Consider the following 18,437-nt stretch of genomic DNA (forward strand, 5'->3'; position numbering starts at 1 on the left):
GAACGCGGATGCATATTCCAAAAGAAACATGGAGGCTCTGCCATATAAAGGTGAGGCCTTATTTGGTGATGGCCTGGATGCGTTAGTCTCGGCGGCTACCGCAGGTAAGTCAACATATTTGCCCTCTGCGCCTGCACCGGCAAAAAAGACCTATCACCCGCAAATGCAGTCCTTTCGGCCCAATAAATACAAAAAGGCGAGAGGTTCCCCCTTCTTTGCAGGTAGGGGAAGGGAAAAGAAGCCCACACCGGCTCCAGGTTCCCAATAGCAGGAGTTTACCCCTAATTCTGCCAAATCCCCAGCATGACGCTGGAACTCCCTTGCGAGAGGCCGCTCGGGTGGGGGCACGTCTCAAACTCTTCAGCCAGGATTGGATTCTGTCTGGCCTGGATCCCTGGGTGTTGCAAATAGTATCCCAGGGATACAAACTATAGTTTCAAGACATTCCCCGATTTTTCAAATCGACCTTGCCAGCTTTTCCGCCAGAGAGAGAAGCAGTAACAGCTGCAATCCAAAAATTATGTCAAGACCAGGTTATAGTCCTGGTACCGTTGTCACAACAAGGGCGGGGTTTTTATTCAAGCCTTTTTGTTGTTCCGAAGCCGGACGGCTCAGTCAAAACGATCCTAAATCTAAAAGATCTGAATTTCTTCCTGAAAAGGTTCAAGTTCAAGATGGATTCACTACGGGCAGTGATTGCCAGCCTGGAGGAGGGGGACTACTTAGTGTCGGAGAACATAAAGGATGCTTACCTGCATGTTCCCATTTATCCTCCTCACCAGGCTTATCTGAGATTCGCGATTCAGGATTGCCATTACCAATTCCAGATGTTACCTTTCGGTCTCTCCACGGCGCCGAGGGTATTCACCAAGGTGATGGCGGAGATGATGGTCCTCCTTCGTCAAAAAGGAGTCAGTATAATCCCTTATCTGGACGACCTCCTGATAAAGGCGAGATCCAGGGAGCAGTTATTACAAAACATATCCCTCTCCCTGTCAATACTCCAACAACACGGGTGGATCATAAATTACCCAAAGTCACAGTTGGAACCGACGACAAGGTTATCTTTCCTCGGGATGGTTCTGGACACAGAAGTTCAGAGAGTATTTCTTCCGGTGGAAAAGGCTCTGGAAATCCAGAAAATGGTAAAACAGATATTGAAACCATCAAGTGTGTCGATCCATCAGTGCATTCGGTTGTTGGGGAAGATGGTGGCGGCCTACGAGGCCATACAGTTTGGCTGGTTCCATGCCTTAGTATTCCAGTGGGGCCTGTTGGACAAGTGGTCGGGGTCACACCTACACATGCACAGAAAGATAATCCTGTCGTAAAAAAAACAGGATTTCGTTCCTGTGGTGGTTACACAGCTCTCACCTGCTAGAGGGATGCAGGTTCGGGATTCAGGACTGGGTCCTAGTAACCACGGATGCAAGTCTCCGAGGCTGGGGAGCAGTCTCTCAGGGAGAAAACTTCCAGGGACGTTGGTCACAACAGGAAGCCTGCCTTCACATAAACGTTCTGGAGCTAAGAGTCATTTACAACGGCCTTCAACAAGCGGTACATCTTCTTCAAGACCGTCCCGTGCAGATCCAGGCGGACAATGTAACAGCATTCGCATACATAAACAGGCAGGGCGGAACGAAAAGCAGAGCGGCAATGGCAGAGGCGACAAAAATCCTCCGCTGGGCAGAAAAACATCTACAAGCTCTGTCGGCAATATTCATTCCGGGAGTAGACAACTGGGAAGCAGACTTCTTCAGCAGACACGATCTCCATCCAGGAGAGTGGGGCCTCCACCAAGAAGTCTTCGCTGAGGTGACAAGTCTTTGGGGAGTTCCTCAAATAGACATGATGGATTCTCGTCTCATCAAGAAACTTCAGAGATACTGTTCCAAGTCGAGAGACTCTCAAGCAGTAGCAGTGGATGCACTGGTGATCCAGTGGGTGTTTCCGTCAGTGTATGTTTTCCCTCCACTTCCGCTGATCCCAAAAGTACTCAGGATCATAAGAAAGACAAGGGTTCGAGCAATCTTCATTGCCCCAGACTGGCCAAGAAGGGATTGGTACCCAGATCTTCAGTAGTTACTCATAGGAGATCTTCGGCCTCTTCCTCCTCGGGAGGACCTGCTGCAGCAGGGGCCGTGTGTGTACCAACACTTACCACGGCTACGTTTGACGGCATGGCTGTTGAGCGCCGTATCCTAGCCAGGAAGGGTATTCTTAAGGAGGTCATCCCCACCCTTATTCAGGCCAGAAAGGGAGTAACGTAAAAACATTACCACCGTATTTGGAGAAAATATGTGTCTTGGTGTGAATCCAAGAAAGCTCCTACGGAAGTGTTTCACTTAGGACGTTTTCTCCATTTTTTGCAGGATGGTGTGGAGACGGGCCTACGATTGGGATCAATCAAGGTCCAGATTTCGGCCTTGTCAGTGTTCTTCCAAAAACATTTGGCCTCTCTTCCAGAGGTTCAGACCTTCGTGAAAGGGGTTCTGCACATCCAGCCTCCAGTGTCACCATGGGACCTTAACGTGGTATTGCAGTTCCTTCAATCGGATTGGTTTGAGCCTCTACAAAAGATAGAGTTGAAGTTTCTCACTTGGAAAGTGATGATGCTTTTGGCATTGGCATCCGCAAGGCGGGTGTCGAAATTGGGGGCCTTGTCTCACAAGAGCCCTTACCTAATTTTCCATGAAGATAGGGCAACATTTTCTTCCAAAGGTGGTTTCTGCTTTTCACATAAACCAACCTATTGTGGTGCCAGTAGTTACTGACACATTCACTGATTCAAAGTCTCTAGATGTGGTAAGAGCTTTGAAAATCTATGTTGCTAGATCAGCTCGTATACGGAAAACAGAGGCTCTGTTTGTCCTGTGGGCTCCCAACAAGATTGGGGCTCCCGCTTCCAAGCAAACTATTGCACGCTGGATCTGTAATACGATTCAGCAAGCTCATACTACGGCTGGATTGCCGTTACCGACGTCGGTAAAGGCCCACTCCACTAGGAAAGTGGACTCATCTTGGGCAGCTGCCCAGGGGGTCTCGGCATTACAACTTTGCCGAGCTGCTACTTGCTCAGGGTCAAACACATTTGCTAAGTTCAACAAGTTTGACACCTTGGCCGATGAGGACCTAAAATTTGGTCAATCAGTGCTGCAGGGTCATCCGCACTCTCCCGCCCGTACTGGAGCTTTGGTATAGACCCCATGGTCTTGATGTCGTCCCCAGCATCCTCTAGGACGTATGAGAAAATAGGATTTTGATAACCTACCGGTAAATCCTTTTCTCCTAGTCCGTAGAGGATGCTGGGCACCCGTCCCAGTGCGTACTTTACCTGCAGTTCAGTTATTACAGTTACACAAGTTGTGTAATCTTGGTTTCAGCATGTTGCTGCAATTAGTTCATGCCTGTTGGCGTGTGTTATGTTGAATGCCATGTGTGCGGCATGGTTTAGGGTGTGAGTTGGTAGATATCTCACCACTAGTTAAGTAATTCCTTTCCTCGAAATGTCAGTCTCCCTGGGGCACAGTTCCTACAACTGAGGTCTGGAGGATGGACATAGAGGGAGGAGCCAGTTCACACCCAATGAAAAGTCTTTGGGGTGCCCATGTCTCCTGCGGATCCCGTCTATACCCCATGGTCTTGATGTCGTCCCCAGCATCCTCTACGGACTAGGAGAAAAGGATTTACCGGTAGGTTATCAAAATCCTATTTTCCCAAGTTCCCTGTGTGGATTACAGAACAGGAAAGGAAAATTATTTTGCATGTTTATATAAGCCACATTGGTTTCTAATTTATGGGGGAAAATATAATGTCATTAATCAGCAATATTTCTAATGTAGTTATTATTATTACTTTACGTTTATCTCAAGGTGTGATAGTATTTAGTATGATATTAAGAGGGGCACTGTTATTTTTTCATGTACTAAAGGGGCTACTACAATTAATGTGTTCACTAAAGAGGACCACGCTAGTAGCCACTTGGGCCTAAGTGTTCCGGTAGCTCTACAAGCGGCTGCAGGGAACACTCGGGCTGTGAGTGAGTGCTGGGACTTCTAGTGTTGTGCTTTTACTATATTGTATCTGTATTACCCTGGTACCCATTGTCTTGGTGTAACGAGGGGCCCAGTGCTACTTAACATAGGTGATCATTTTTATTGGGACCCCTTCTATAGTACAAAGCCTGATTTTGAGTAGCCTGGTATTATAGTCATTTTTTTCTTTTACATGTTGATATATTAAACCGGCGCTTATTATGTGTAACCATTTCTATAACGTCCATGAATTAAAATAAGTATTGTGGCTTTAAACTCTGGGGAATAAAACAATGCGTTTTGATGTTTGATTTGTCCTTTATTAAACTGCGCAGTTTCATTCTTCACAACAAAGCACCAAAGACTTTTGATGTTGACTTGTCAAAGCACCAGAAATCCCCACCCCTTAGTAAATCTCTCCCTGGTTTAGGAAAGTGCAATGGTGACACTTATCCCATTGTCTGCGTTCCTCCAAGCTACATGACACAATATAATAATTTGATAGCGACACAGGGTAAAGACTGTCATGCAGACTGGGAGATGCTGCATTTCTCTGTAATGTAGTGAGTTATGCATGTTTTTATATAGGAATCAATTATTGAAGCTCGCAGAATGGTTAAATGTAGAATATACAGTAGTCTGTAGCATAATGAAATGCTGCAATCTCCTTCTGCGATTGTAAGTACTGCTTTCCATTCTCTAGATAATTCAGCTACTTTGTAGTAAATATAAATGTTTGTGAACAAGTTCCCTAAACTGGGCTGAAATAATAAGCGTCTGCGTTGGCAGGCTAGTGACGGGGCTAGAATAAAGCAGTACATACTGTAGCTCAATGACTTGTAATAGCCATTATAATGTATTGTTTGTAAGCGTTCCAATCTGACACAGCTCTTTCAGGTACAGAATGGCTATGCATTAGCAGGATGGCGGCACAAAAGTCTCACCTTGCGTTTCTACATAAAGGATGATGGTGATAGCAAAATGCATAAAGTAATAGGCTAATTCTGTGGCATATAAAATTGTTTGTTGTTTTTTTAACAAATAAAAAAACTTAACTTTGTTGATTTTTTTGTGAATTGCCCTCTTCATCCCCTGCTAGCTAGGGTGGCCAATCCCGGGTATCGGGATTGAAAAATGGTCAATCCCGGGATTCCCGGAATACATGGGATTGGCTTTTTTACTGTGTGTCCGCCCGTCCCCCACGCCCTGCCCCGCCCCGCCTCTCCCCACCCGCTCCGACCCACAGACATAACTCACCAAACTGCAGGGGCAAGAGGGTGGGTAACTTCATTCAGTCTAGGCTGCGGGCGATGGGCTTGTGACTGCAGTGGGAGCCGGGAGGAGTCGGCGGGCGCCTTTCCACCAGGCTCAGTGACAACCCGTCACTGCGCAGTGTGACCTCAGAGTCCGAGGTCACGCTGCGCAGAGGGAGCCGGGCAGTGTTGAGCGCCCTGTGGACGCTCAACACTGCCCGGCATTAAAGGGCCGCCTGATCCAACAATCCCCGGGATTGGAGCTTCCAATCCCGGGATTGAATACCGGACGATTTTTGGCCTAAATCCCGGGATCCCGCCGATTCCGATCCCGGGATTGGCCACCCTACTGCTAGCAGAATGGGGGTAACTGATATATGGAACCACTGACAACTCAGTTACCTTTACTCCCAGATTTCAGTGAGCAATACCTGTCTCTCATATACCGCCCTATTTCCCAGTAAAGTGGGCGATCCAGGGACTTGATTATGCAGTTCATTGAACCACGCCCTACACACCTCCCGCCTCAGGGAGATGCGGTGAGGTAAATGGCTCTGTGTTATATTCCAGAGGCCACCAATTGAAAATTGTCAGCGCTGTTTGGATAACGTCATGGAATGTCTGCACAGCTGCCCGTTTTGTGCCTATGACAGGCAGAGCGATGAGTGACCTGCTAAAATACCAACAAATAGCTGACAAAATGCTCTGAGATTTAAACCACTACGAGTGGGTGGATTCCAGATGCCTCAATGGTAAGTGGTTTCCTAGCTCAGTAGCTGGCTGTAGGGGAATAAGAGCTAGGGAACGTTAAAGTCTGACCCGTCATGTACCGTCTGCAGAGGCTGACACAATATACACCATGATAATTCATATCTCACTGTCACTGGTTATTAGTGAATTTACAGGCTTCATTCTCATGAATTCTGCCCGCAGATCAATTTTAATTATTTTTCCTTTAGTACTGTACAGTACTTGTATATGTAACCGGAGCTTCTGTTCTTATCATGTTTCCTTTTTTACAGTGTCCTCTTTCCTGGCAAAACAAATGGGAAGGCCCTGACGATCCTTTACAGTACCTGAGGGGACTGGTATCCCGGACGGTGGCAATCCAGGTAATGACGTAATCTTCTCAGCGTGTGAGCAGAAGTGCTCTATGGCAACATATTGCATAAATGCAGATAACAGTGTAATAGAAAGATGCTCTGGAAATATCTCTCTCTCTGGATTATTGTCTTACACGTCATTTCCATGGGTGCTGGCAGGACCCGTTGTGCTTTATATATATATATATATATATATATATATATATATATATATACACTGCTCAAAAAAATAAAGGGTACACTTAAACAACACAATGTAACTCCAAGTCAATCACACTTCTGTGAAATCAAACTGTCCACTTAGGAAGCAACGCTGATTGACAATCAATTTCACATGCTGTTGTGCAAATGGAATAGACAACAGGTGGAAATTATAGGCAATTAGCAAGACACCCCCAATAAAGGAGTTGTTCTGCAGGTGGTGACCACAGACCACTTCTCAGCTCCTATGCTTTCTGGCTGATGTTTTGGTCACTTTTGAAAGCTGGTGGTGCTTTCACTCTAGTGGTAGCATGAGACGGAGTCTACAACCCACACAAGTGGCTCAGGTAGTGCAGCTCTTCCAGGATGGCACATCAATGCAAGCTGTGGCAAGAAGGTTTGCTGAGTCTGTCAGCGTAGTGTCCAGAGCATGGAGGCGCTACCAGGATACAGGCCAGTACATCAGGAGACATGGAGGAGGCCGTAGGAGGGCAACAACCCAGCAGCAAGACCGCTACCTCCGCTTTTGTGCAAGGAGGAACAGGAGGAGCACTGCCAGAGCCCTGCAAAATGACCTCCAGCAAGCCACAAATGTGCATGTGTCTACTCAAACGATCAGAAAGAGACTCCATGAGGGTGGTATGAGGGCCCGACGTCCACAGGTGGGGGTTGTGCTTACAGCCCAACACTGTGCAGGACGTTTGGCATTTGCCAGAGAACACCAAGATTGGCAATTTCGCCACTGGCGCCCTGTGCTCTTCACAGGTGAAAGCAGGTTCTCACTAAGCACATGTGACAGACGTGACAGAGTCTGGAGACGCCAAGGAGAACGTTCTGCTGCCTGCAACATCCTCCAGCATGACCGGTTTGGCAGTAGGTCAGTAATGGTGTGGGATGGCATTTCTTTGGGGGGCCACACAGCCCTCCATGTGCTCGCCAGAGGTAGCCTGACTGCCATTAGGTACCGAGATGAGATCCTCAGACCCCTTGTGAGACCATATGCTGGTGCGGTTGGCCCTGGGCTGCTCCTAATGCAAGACAATGTTAGACCTCGTGTGGCTGGAGTGTGTCAGCAGTTCCTGCAAGACGAAGTCATTGATGCTATGGACTGGCCCGCCCGTTCCCCAGACCTGAATCCAATTGAGCACATCTGGGACATCATGTCTCGCTCCATCCACCAACGCCACGTTGCACCACAGACTGTCCAGGACTTGGCGGATGCTTTAGTCCATGTCTGGGAGGAGATCCCTCAGGAGACCATCCGCCACCTCATCAGGAGCATGCCCAGGTGTTGTAGGGAGGTCATACAGGCACGGGGAGGCCACACACACTACTGAGCCTCATTTTGACTACTTGTTTTAAGGACATTACATCAAAGTTGGATCAGCCTGTAGTGTGTTTTTCCACTTTAATTTTGAGTGTGACTCCAAATCCAGACCTCCATGGGTTAATAAATTTGATTTCCATTGATAATTTTTGTGTGATTTTGTCTATGTAAAGAACAAAGTATTTAATAAGAATATTTCATTCATTCAGATCTAGGATGTGTTATTTTAGTGTTCTCTTTATTTTTTTGAGCAGTGTATAGATAGATCGATATAGATGTAGATATATAATATACAGTATATAATATACAGTATATGGGTTGCACAGTGGCATCAGTGTCTCCCTGATAGCTCACTTGCCCTTACACTGAAAGCTTTGGGTTGCCCAAGTACCCAGTGCACAGACGCCAATGTGTATCTGACCGGATGGCTTATTACTTTCTTGATAAGAGTACATTATGGAAAATTAATTCTATGTAAAGAAAACATTATTTTGTTTATCACAAGCAAATTAAATGACTTCACTTATAGGACGGGATGTACTAATTGATATCGCTGCTAATCGCATAGGCACGTACATATGTGATTAGTATTGTGAAGGACAGCTGTTCCGATAAGAGCTGTAATTTGCAATCTCCGGCGGGTGCAGAGTGATGGAGCGGCAGCGGGGCATGCTGGGAGGGATACGATTGGATCCCTTACACCAGAGCTGCGGAGTGAATCCCATAGGCTTCTGTGGGGTAATGCCGGCAAAATCTGGCGTTCCCCTCTGCGGCGGTGCCCTGGCGGGTAGCAGTTGGTACATTCGGAAAATGCAGTAAACGGGGCTTTTACTGCATTTTCCATTTAGTACAGTACATCCTGCCCATAGTATGTTAACCATCCACCTGGATGTAGCAGAGCAGATTGGCAAAGCTGTTAGTATTACTGACTTATAGCATTGAGGTCTTGGGTTCTATTCCCACCGTGGCCTTCGCTGTGTGGCGTTTGTATGTTCGCCCATGTTTTCTTCCAGTGCTCTCACAATCCAAAACTGTACTTGCAGGTTAATTGGATTCCGGCAAAAAAAAAACCTGTACTGTGTGTGATTATGTGATAGGGAATATAGATTGTAAGCTCCACCGGGGCAGAGACAGATGTAAATGGAGAAATATTCTCTGTAAAGCGCTGCCGGCTATGGGGTTGATCCAATTAGCCGCAACGGGTGCGATGTGCCGCTTCTGACGTTTCAGTGCCGGCAGTGGCACCCGATCTCGCACCCTGAAGTCAGCCCCAATTCTCACAAAATTGCTTGGACCTCTATGGGGGTTGAGCACATTGGTGTAAAATCTGGCCACTGCCATGATGACTTGCACCCGTGAGATCATCGCAGCTAATTGGATTGACCCCTAAGTGTGTGCTATATAAATAACTGTTACTAAAAGCAAACTGTTTATAGTTTATGGATGTGTTGCTTGAAGCAATCTGTTATCTTTGGCAGGAAGCACCGATCACCACACCCTCTACCTCACTTCTACCCCTTTTCCATCTGTAGCACGGGTCGCAGCCATGTCGCCTGACACGGCTGCGACCCGTGCTACAGCCCCCTTTCCCACAGCGCTCACCGACCCGGCATATTGCGGTTGGTGACGCTGCTAGTGATCCGGCAGGGGCGGCGCTGGGAGATCACATGATCTCCCAGCGCCGCCCTCCCATACACTGTGAACGGGAGCCGTGTCGCCTCGACACAGCTCCCATTCACAGTACACAGCTTACCGGGTTGAATCACTTGATCCGGGAATTTGCAGGGGGACCCTTTTCCACTAGGAAAAAATACGGGTAAATGCGCGCCCCCACATATTTACCCGTGTTTTAAAAGCTAGTGGAAAAGGGGTCTTACTTCCTGCGCTCAGGATCTCATGCACAAGCTCATGCCTCACGTCATGTGTCTGCCTCCACCTTCCCCTTAGATTGTAAACTCCTAGGAGCAGGGTCATCCTGTACTGCTCTGCGCCGTCTTATTGTTTACCGTATGTACAGGGCGGACCACTCGTGGCGTCCTGTAAGTAAAGTGTAATAATAATACTCCTAATGTGATCACATGGCGACTGAGCAAGTCTTAACGTTCCGGCCTCGGTTATGTATTCTTCCATTATACTTTTCAAAATTAGTTTTCGTGACTGTAACTGCAAAGATAAAAAGAACTGTGGAAATGGCATGCAGCTGTATCAGATGGAATGGGGTAATTAGCATAGCAGAGAGCTATTCTAGGGAAATGTTCCTGTGAGCTTCATACAAAGCAGCATTTAATTAACATGCTGGAATGAAATCCCTGAGAGCGAAGGGTGTACTGAGAAGCTACTGTGCTGTGATAGTGCATGTTGCGTTCATCTTCTCTTCCTGCAAAATATGAAAGGTTTCTGCTGGTCCACAAACAGTTAATAATGAATGGAGTTTAATGTAATTAAACATCTTAAAAGTCTGTGTATTTATAATGTGTACGATCGGAGTCGTCGTCTTGTTGCTGTACCTATAAATGCTGCACTTTTTATATGCTTCCTTTGCTTAGGGTGTAGATTTTCTGTATTCCCATAGTCTAAAACGAAGTGTTTGGGATAAAAAGCAAAAACTTGTAAATGTGAAAAGTACACAATATATGTACAGCTTAATGGAAATAATGTATTTCTTATAAGATATAAAGGGGCAGATGTATTAACCTGGAGAAGGGATAAAAGAAGTGATAAACCAGTGATAAGCGCAAGGTGATCATGCTCCAGCCAATCATTATGGATTTGAAAAATAACAGGCGCTGATTGGCTGGTGCGTTATCACCTTCCACTTATCACTTCTTTATTCCTTCTCCAGGCTTAATACAGTACATCTGCCCAAAAGATAGTAAAAGCCACAGCGTTCCTTGGCCCACACCGTCTTTTAATACCCCTTTTAGTTTACATTAGGGGGTACAATATTTGTTCTGATACCGTTTTAATTTCAAACAAAGCAAGTTGATTGCATGAGGTCAGAGCCGGCCCTAACCAATATGATGCCCTAGGCAAGATTTTGGCTGGTGCCTCCTAGCACCGCCGCTAGTTCTGCAGGAGATGCCTGGCATGAGTCAGCTGTCAGCTCTGCTAACGTCGGGTGCCTTTTGTTTATGAAAATGCATCATATTATTTGCATTGCTATGTGGCTAGAATGCACAAGCAGCTTCTGCTGATTAAAATGATATGCAGCATGCCTATATTCTGTGTGCGACTGTGGCTGTATCTGCATGGCGCTACATTACAGTGATTTCCAGGAATACAATGCAACGTAGCATACCAAATGCCCTAGGCATTTGCCTAGTTTGCCTATGCCTAAGGCCGGCTCTGCATGAGGTGATGACCAGGTGTGTTTCATTGACAGTTGCACATACAGTAGTTTACAACTGAGTAGTGATATCACTGCTTGGCAAACATGCCACATTGCCGTGCCTCCCAATAATATGAGAGTCTGCATTAGGACACAAGGAGTATGCTGGGGGTCTGGATGAGCCATATTGGGTGTGTCCCCGTCTCCAGCGGGCATGCTTACTACTTCTGCAGTGCTACACCCTTCACATGCTGCACACATTGGATTCTCCTGCCTCCGATGTGCACAGTACCCGCTCACAATGTGCATATTGACCAAATTCCTATGAGTCTGGACAAACGTACCACCCACGGGATAGTGCCCTCAAATTGGCACAGTTGGGAGTTATGCAATAAACTAGCCCCTACTTTACTATTGGGGGGAGTTTTCAAACCTTCTAAATAGGACAACTAGGGGTGTTGGACAGAGCAACCAGTCAGGTTGTAGCTCACATGTAATAGACTATATGTAGTCAGTTATCTTTAGAATCATATTGATTGCTATTGGCAAAACCTCCACTTGTCCTCAATAGGTGTGAAGCACCCCTAACTCTCCCCCCCCCCCCCCACACACACACACACACACACACACACACATACATACATACATACATACATACATACATACATTATGGACGTTGCACATAAAATGATAAAATATCTTGAACGTAATATTTAATTACCTTATTTTAAATTAATTTATATCTATAGGTCCCCTCCCACACCAATATTCATCAGATTAATTTAGTGCTCCACAAATAGGCTGCATTCACATTAGCATTATAGAGCTAACACCGTGATAGCAGGAAGGGTTTCTGTGCGTGGCTGGATGATGCAGCCGCTGCTCCTACCAAATAAAACACTTTACAGACCCTCTGATGGGATGTTACACCGTTACGCCGAGGGAAATGAAACAGTTATGCTAATTACAACCTTTCAAACCACCGTGTTTTACGGTTCCAGCTAATAGAAGATCTTTGTTTACATTTTTCAATCATTTTGCAATGGAAATAAACCTTTCTTCTCTTTCTGTTCTTTTGTGCATCAGCCAGGAAAATTAGAGTCAGGCTCAGTCCCTACTGTCAGTATTACCATTTGTCTTTAATGGAAAAGTGTCCAGTCCTGAAAGCTAATGCTGTTCTATTACTACAAATACATGTAAAGTCTGCACTGAGGCTGTAGTCATTAAGTTCCACACAACAGCGTGTCTAATATAAACTCACCAGTGTGCCTTCCATAGTAATATAGCTAGAGGTGATGAGAGATTGTACCACAAAAAATTATATATATATATATATATATATATATATATATATAGAGAGAGAGAGAGAGAGAGAAAATATAGAGAGTAGCGCCTAGGAATATCCTAACAAGACACACTTAATAGTGACTTAAAATAGTTCTTTTTTTCTCTTTAGTTATTAAGAGTACAACACTCCTCATAAATAGATGAGTGGCAGCTTTAGCCCAGTAGGTAAGTGTAAATAGAACAAGTGAAGTGCAGAAGAGCGCCTACTAGTGTTTAGCACATTAGGTTGGTGAAACAATTAACAATTCACCCTGTGAATCGTGGAAACACAGTAATTTTAAGAGCAATAACTTGGTCTGGTGACACATAGATGTGGGAGCATGTAAATGAAAAACAAAGAGAAACGGACATAGGTGGTCATTCTGAGTTGTTCGCTCGTTGCCGATTTTCGCTATGCTGCGATTTGTTGCTAAATGCGCATGGTACGCAGCGCGCATGCGCTAAGTTATTTAACTAAAAACGTAGTAGATTTGCTGTTGTTCGTGCAGCACTTTTCAGTCGCACTGCTGCTGATTGACAGGAAAGGGGCGTTTCTGGGTGGTAACTGAGCGTTTTCCGGGAGTGTGCTAAAGAACGCAGGCGTGTCAGGGAAAAACGCGGGAGTGTCTGGAGAAACGGGGGAGTGGCTGGCCAAATACAGGGCGTGTTTGTGACGTCAAACCAGGAACTAAACGGACTGAGCTGATCGCAATCTAGGAGTAGGTCTGGAGCTACTCAGAAACTGCAAGAAAATATTTAGTAGCAATTCTGCTTATCTTTCGTTCGCTATTCTGCTAAGCTAAGATACACTCCCAGAGGGCGGCAGCCTAGCGTTTGCAAAGCTGCTAAAAGCAGCTAACGAGCGAACAACTCGGAATGACCACCATAGTGCGTACTGCTTTAAAACTGTTAGCATAGTAGCTCTTAATTAGGAACCCTGCTGGTCCCAATAAAGCACTTTAAGAGCAAGTTAAATAAAAAATATACAGTTTATCCAGTATCAAATGCAGGTATCAAACGTACAGGATAAAAGTATACAAACAGCTTATCTGTCCGCTATGGGAAGTCCTGGGTGAGTATTGAGTCACTGCTCCAACGCGTTTCGTCCTTAGGTGAGGACTTCATCAAGTTCCCCTTTTATCAAGCACATTCTATAAAATGATAGGTACAAGCTGATTGATTGCTTGGGATAACTTCTGCACTCTTTAGGAGGTTTGTTAAAATTCCCCTGAAATTACAAAACAATACCCTTCTATGGTGGTAGACCTCATCATTGCTTATTAGTAAGGTGCTGACATTCTACAGCCATAAGCAGTCACAGTGGATGGTCTTGAGGTTGCCGACTGTCGGGATCCCGGCGCACAGTATACCGGCGCCGGAATCCCGACAGCCGGCATACCGACAGTTTTTCTCCCTCGTGGGGGTCCGCGACCCCCCTGGAGGGAGAATAAATAGCGTAGCGCGCCACCGTGCCCGCAGCGAGCCTGCAAGGGGCTCATTTGCGCTCGCCACGCTGTCGGTATGCCGGCAGTCAGGCTTCCGGCGCCAGTATGCTGGTCGCCGGGAGCCCGGCCGCCGGCATACCATACCATACCACACCCGTCACAGTTACACTGTAGAGCAGGGCTGGCCAAACCGGTCCTCGAGATCTACCAACGGTTCACATTTTCCAGACCACCTAGCTGGTGCACAGGTGTAGTCATTACTAATTAAGATGTGATGCATTCATTCCTAACTGACAATTCTACAGATCTCCAGGAGGCCTGGAAAACATGAACTGTGTTGATAGATCTCGAGGACCGGTTTGGCCAGCCCTGCTGTAGAGGAACAAAGGGGTTAATTCCAAATTGATCGCAGCAGGATTTTTTTTAGCAGTTGGGCAAAACCATGTGCATTGCAGGGGAGGCAGATATAACATGTGCGAAAGAGTTAGATTTGGGTGGGTTATTTTATTTTTGTGCAGGGTAAATACTGGCTGCTTTATTTTTACACTGCAAATTAGATTGCAGATTGAACACACCACACCCAAATCTAACTCTCTCTGCACATGTTAAATCTGCCTCCCCTGCAGTGCACATGGTTTTGCCCAATTGCTATCAAAAATCCTGCTGCGATCAACTTGGAATTACCCCCAAAAGCAGAACAGCTACATAAAAGGTGCAGATGTGTGACTGAGGGTACAGAGGGTCTGGGTGGGATTCTATCTTCTGATAATTAATATCACACTTGTCAATAGGGTTACCACCTCATCCCTTTAATTCTGGACACATATTAATTACACAGGTTCTGTGGCTGGCTGACTTCAAGACTCCATTTCACTTGCTTTTAATCAGCCACAGTACCTGTGTAATTCATGTGTCCAGAATTAAAGGGATGAGGTGGTAACCCTACTTGTCAAGGCTTGTGTCTATATAACCGACACAGCTAGGCAAAACTAAGTGCATGATGTCATAAACACATCGGTTATATCTGCATATTTTTCTGTTCTTGCATATGACACGTTCCGCCTTAGAAGCAGTGATGCATTCAGTTGACCGCTGTCTGCTCCGAACGTCTCTTGTCATCTTTTCTTTTTCCAAAACTGTTTAGTACGAACTTTGTTTTTTTTTAGTTCCACAAAAATGCCAGCGCTGCTTTCCAGCTATAAAAAGACGTGGCCCATGTTCCTCCATTTATGCCTCAACTGGCATACCACAAGCAGATCATAAATCAGACATTCCACATTTGTGTGTAAATGTTGTCTAACCACAGCAATGTTCATGAGGTCTGCAAAGTGCAGTGCTACAGTATTGAATCAGCATGCCTTTTATCTTGCAGCTTGTCTGTTGCTATGAGGTTATCATACCTGAAGCTCCCCAAATACACCACATAAAGAAGCATCTAAGTGGTTCAACAAAGAGAGAGAGAAGCTGTGAATGGATTTACTGTAAGAAATTACTTGCAGAAGTGGAGTTAGCAAATGAGAAAGTTTAGACAACAAAACGTATGACACCTTAAAGTTGAGCACACATATGAACAATCTACTTAACAATTTACATTTATTATTTGCTGCAACTGTATTTCTGCTGCGGGGTACACTGGGCTCCACAAGGAGCGACATTGGGGTGTAGAGTAGGATCTTGATCCGAGGCACCAACAGGCTCAAAAGCTTTGACTGTTCCCAAGATGCATAGCGCCGCCTCCTCTATAACCCTGCACAGGAGCTCAGTTTTGTAGTTGGTGCTGCAGATAGCAGGCACTTAACAGAGGGGCTGCTCCTGGCAGCCCTAAGAAGAGCTTTTTTGTGAGAAAAGTGAAGACTACAAGGGCTGCAGCAGAGTTTAGATGTCATGAGACATTCACTGCTGCAGCTCCATCACTCCCCAGCGGCGCTGTACGCTCCCGTGTCCTGGTTGCCGGGTATCTACAGCAGGAGGCTCCGGTTTTCTTCTTGTTAGACACACACGGCTGGGGTTCTCCAGGATCGCGTGGCCGCGCTTCGGGAGGTGGTAAGTGGGTCCCGTTTGCGGGACCCGCACTTTATCGCGATCCGGCGCGGCCGGTGGGAGACGGGCCGCGCGCGCTGGCGTGGACACTGTGACAGTACAGGCGACCCTACTAGGCCACCAGGGCGCGGGCACAGGTCGGTTTCTCTTATAAACCATTTTATACAAGCCCATAGTACCGGTGGATATGTCCAGCAGGGGGGATAAGGCTTAGACCTGTAGCCCCTCCCCAAGCCCCAGGGCGCCATTTACAGTTAAATGTTCCCACCCTGGAGCTGCATATCTCTCTCTCCCTCACTCCCAGTCAGTGTTTGGGCGCCATTTCTCTCAGCTACACTGTTCCTGGGACTGCTTGGGCAAATCCTCCTTTGGAAAGCCGCCTGACAGTCAGCGCTGTGCCTTTACAAGACACTTAAGTATTCTACATGTCGTTTAGACAGTGATAGTTAAGAAAGAGTGCATTTGGTCAGGGTTATTTGGTACAATTTCCCTGTGATATACATCCAGTCTTTACTGTGCAGTGTTAAATCTATTGATTACATAGCTATATATAAGCAAGTTTAGTGCAGTATTATTGCTTGTCATAACGTCTGCATTGTACAAACTGTGACTATATGTGTGTGCATTGGCCTGCTGGGTGACTTCCATTTTGTGTCTTTCACTCAGCTTGCTATCCCTATATTCTGTAACCTATGGGGGCTAGGTGCGTCAGGTTTATTAGAATATAATATAGGATATTGACAAGATATACTTTATTGTATTTTTCTCTGTGATTTTAGTCACCGTATCTCTCACGATTCCCTGTTTGTGCTGACTACACTACGCAGGGGTTTGGGTCAGGTATTGTGCTGCGACAATTTGTACTGTGTTATCTTATACTGCAAGTTATAACATGTCTGCTTATGAGGGTAACAGTTCTGGGGCTGAACACATTGGCAGTTGTGCTAAAGCCACAGATACCTTTGAGGAAAATATAGCAGCTGAGGGCTCTGGTTCTGGGGGTTCCTTGTCCCCCAGTGAAACTGTGGCAACGGGGGTCCAGAATGATCCGCCGTGGGCTACTTTCTCCACTCTACTGAATACGTTAGTTACTAAACTAACGCCCCTATGGAACCTCCTATGCTGGTCCAACCGTATATGGTCCCCACGTTTAATCTGCCGTGGGCAGATAACTTGTCCGCTCAGTTAAAGAAATTGAACCAGTCACTGACTACTAAAAAGTCTGACCCTCGCTCGCCTACGACCAAGGGGTCCTCTAAGCGGGCCATTACTTCCTCCCAATCCACTGCTGTCACTGACACCTCGTCTGATGAAGATGGCGCTTACACTGACCCCACAGATTCTGACACTGATAATACTGATGGGGATAGTAGGTCACAAATGGATGTTCCTGATCTATTGGAGGCTATTAAGTTGATTCTACAAATTACGGATGATCTCGAGCCATCCGTTCCTCCTAAGAAGCCAGATAGATTCAAGCGTCAGAAGGTGGTTAAACAGGTTTTACCTCATTCTGATCACTTGGTTGATATACGTCAGGAATCCTGGGAAAATCCAGGTAAGAAGTTCGTGCCTCACTAGAAGCTGCTGGCTCGCTATCCCCTCGCGCCAGAGCTGTCTAAAAATTGGGAGACACCTCCTGCAGTGGATTCGCATGTGGCAAGGATGGTGGTTTCCTCAGCTCTACCTGTCACTACCGTCACGTCTCTGAAAGAGCCTACGGATAAATGGGTGGAGGGTTGTCTGAAAGCGATCTACACCCTCACGGGTGCTGCGCAAAGGCCCACTATTGCAGCGACTTTGGCTGCAGAAGCGATTGAAGCGTGGGCCCAAGAGTTGGAAGCTGAAATCTCTTCTGATCATGCTAGACAATGCTTGTCATATATTGTCTCAGCTTCGCACTATATTAAAGAGGCGGCTTCTGATGCCGGTGTTCTGGCAGCTAAGGCTTCTACTATGTCTTTCCTGGCTCGCCGGATATTGTGGCTGAGATCCTGGTCTGTGGATGTGGATTATAGTAAAAACCCTGGAGGTACTCCCTTTTAAGGGAGATAACCTGTTCGGAGAGGACTTAAATAAGATAGTGGCTGATTTGGCTACTGCCAAAACTGCCTGTCTGCCTAGTACTGCTCCTTCTGTGTCAAAGGCTAAAAGTACTTCCTTCCGTCCCTTTCATCCTTCAGGTAAAGCCAAAGGACAGGCGTACCATAAACAGGCCCCCCACTTCCAAACCTGGTAAGCCAAAGCCCAAAAGAGCCTGGGCTGCCCGTCAGCCAGCTTCCAAGACCGATAAGCCTGCGCATGACGGGGCGGGCCTCCCCCTGGGGGACCCCAGGGTGGGGGGCCGACTTCTAGGGTATACCCAGGAATGGTTGAAGAC

The 18,437-nt window shown here is 46.3% G+C and overlaps 1 protein-coding gene across 3 annotated transcripts in view; it reads left to right on the forward strand.

The window, feature by feature from the left end:
- The window catches only part of DYNC2H1 (dynein cytoplasmic 2 heavy chain 1), a 1,021,614-nt gene that overhangs the window by 902,959 nt on the left and 100,218 nt on the right, over positions 1 to 18,437 (forward strand). For 2 of the 3 annotated variants that reach the window (XM_063951543.1, XM_063951544.1), the window contains one exon: positions 6,310 to 6,399. In XM_063951543.1, coding sequence (XP_063807613.1) covers positions 6,310 to 6,399 — 90 coding nt within the window. Of the gene's footprint in view, positions 1 to 6,309; positions 6,400 to 15,389; positions 15,499 to 18,437 lie in introns of all 3 variants that reach the window. The other variant, XM_063951545.1, reaches the window with a different exon arrangement.

The sequence above is a fragment of the Pseudophryne corroboree genome, chromosome 2 (genome assembly GCF_028390025.1).
Source record: "Pseudophryne corroboree isolate aPseCor3 chromosome 2, aPseCor3.hap2, whole genome shotgun sequence".
NCBI lineage: Eukaryota > Metazoa > Chordata > Amphibia > Anura > Myobatrachidae > Pseudophryne > Pseudophryne corroboree.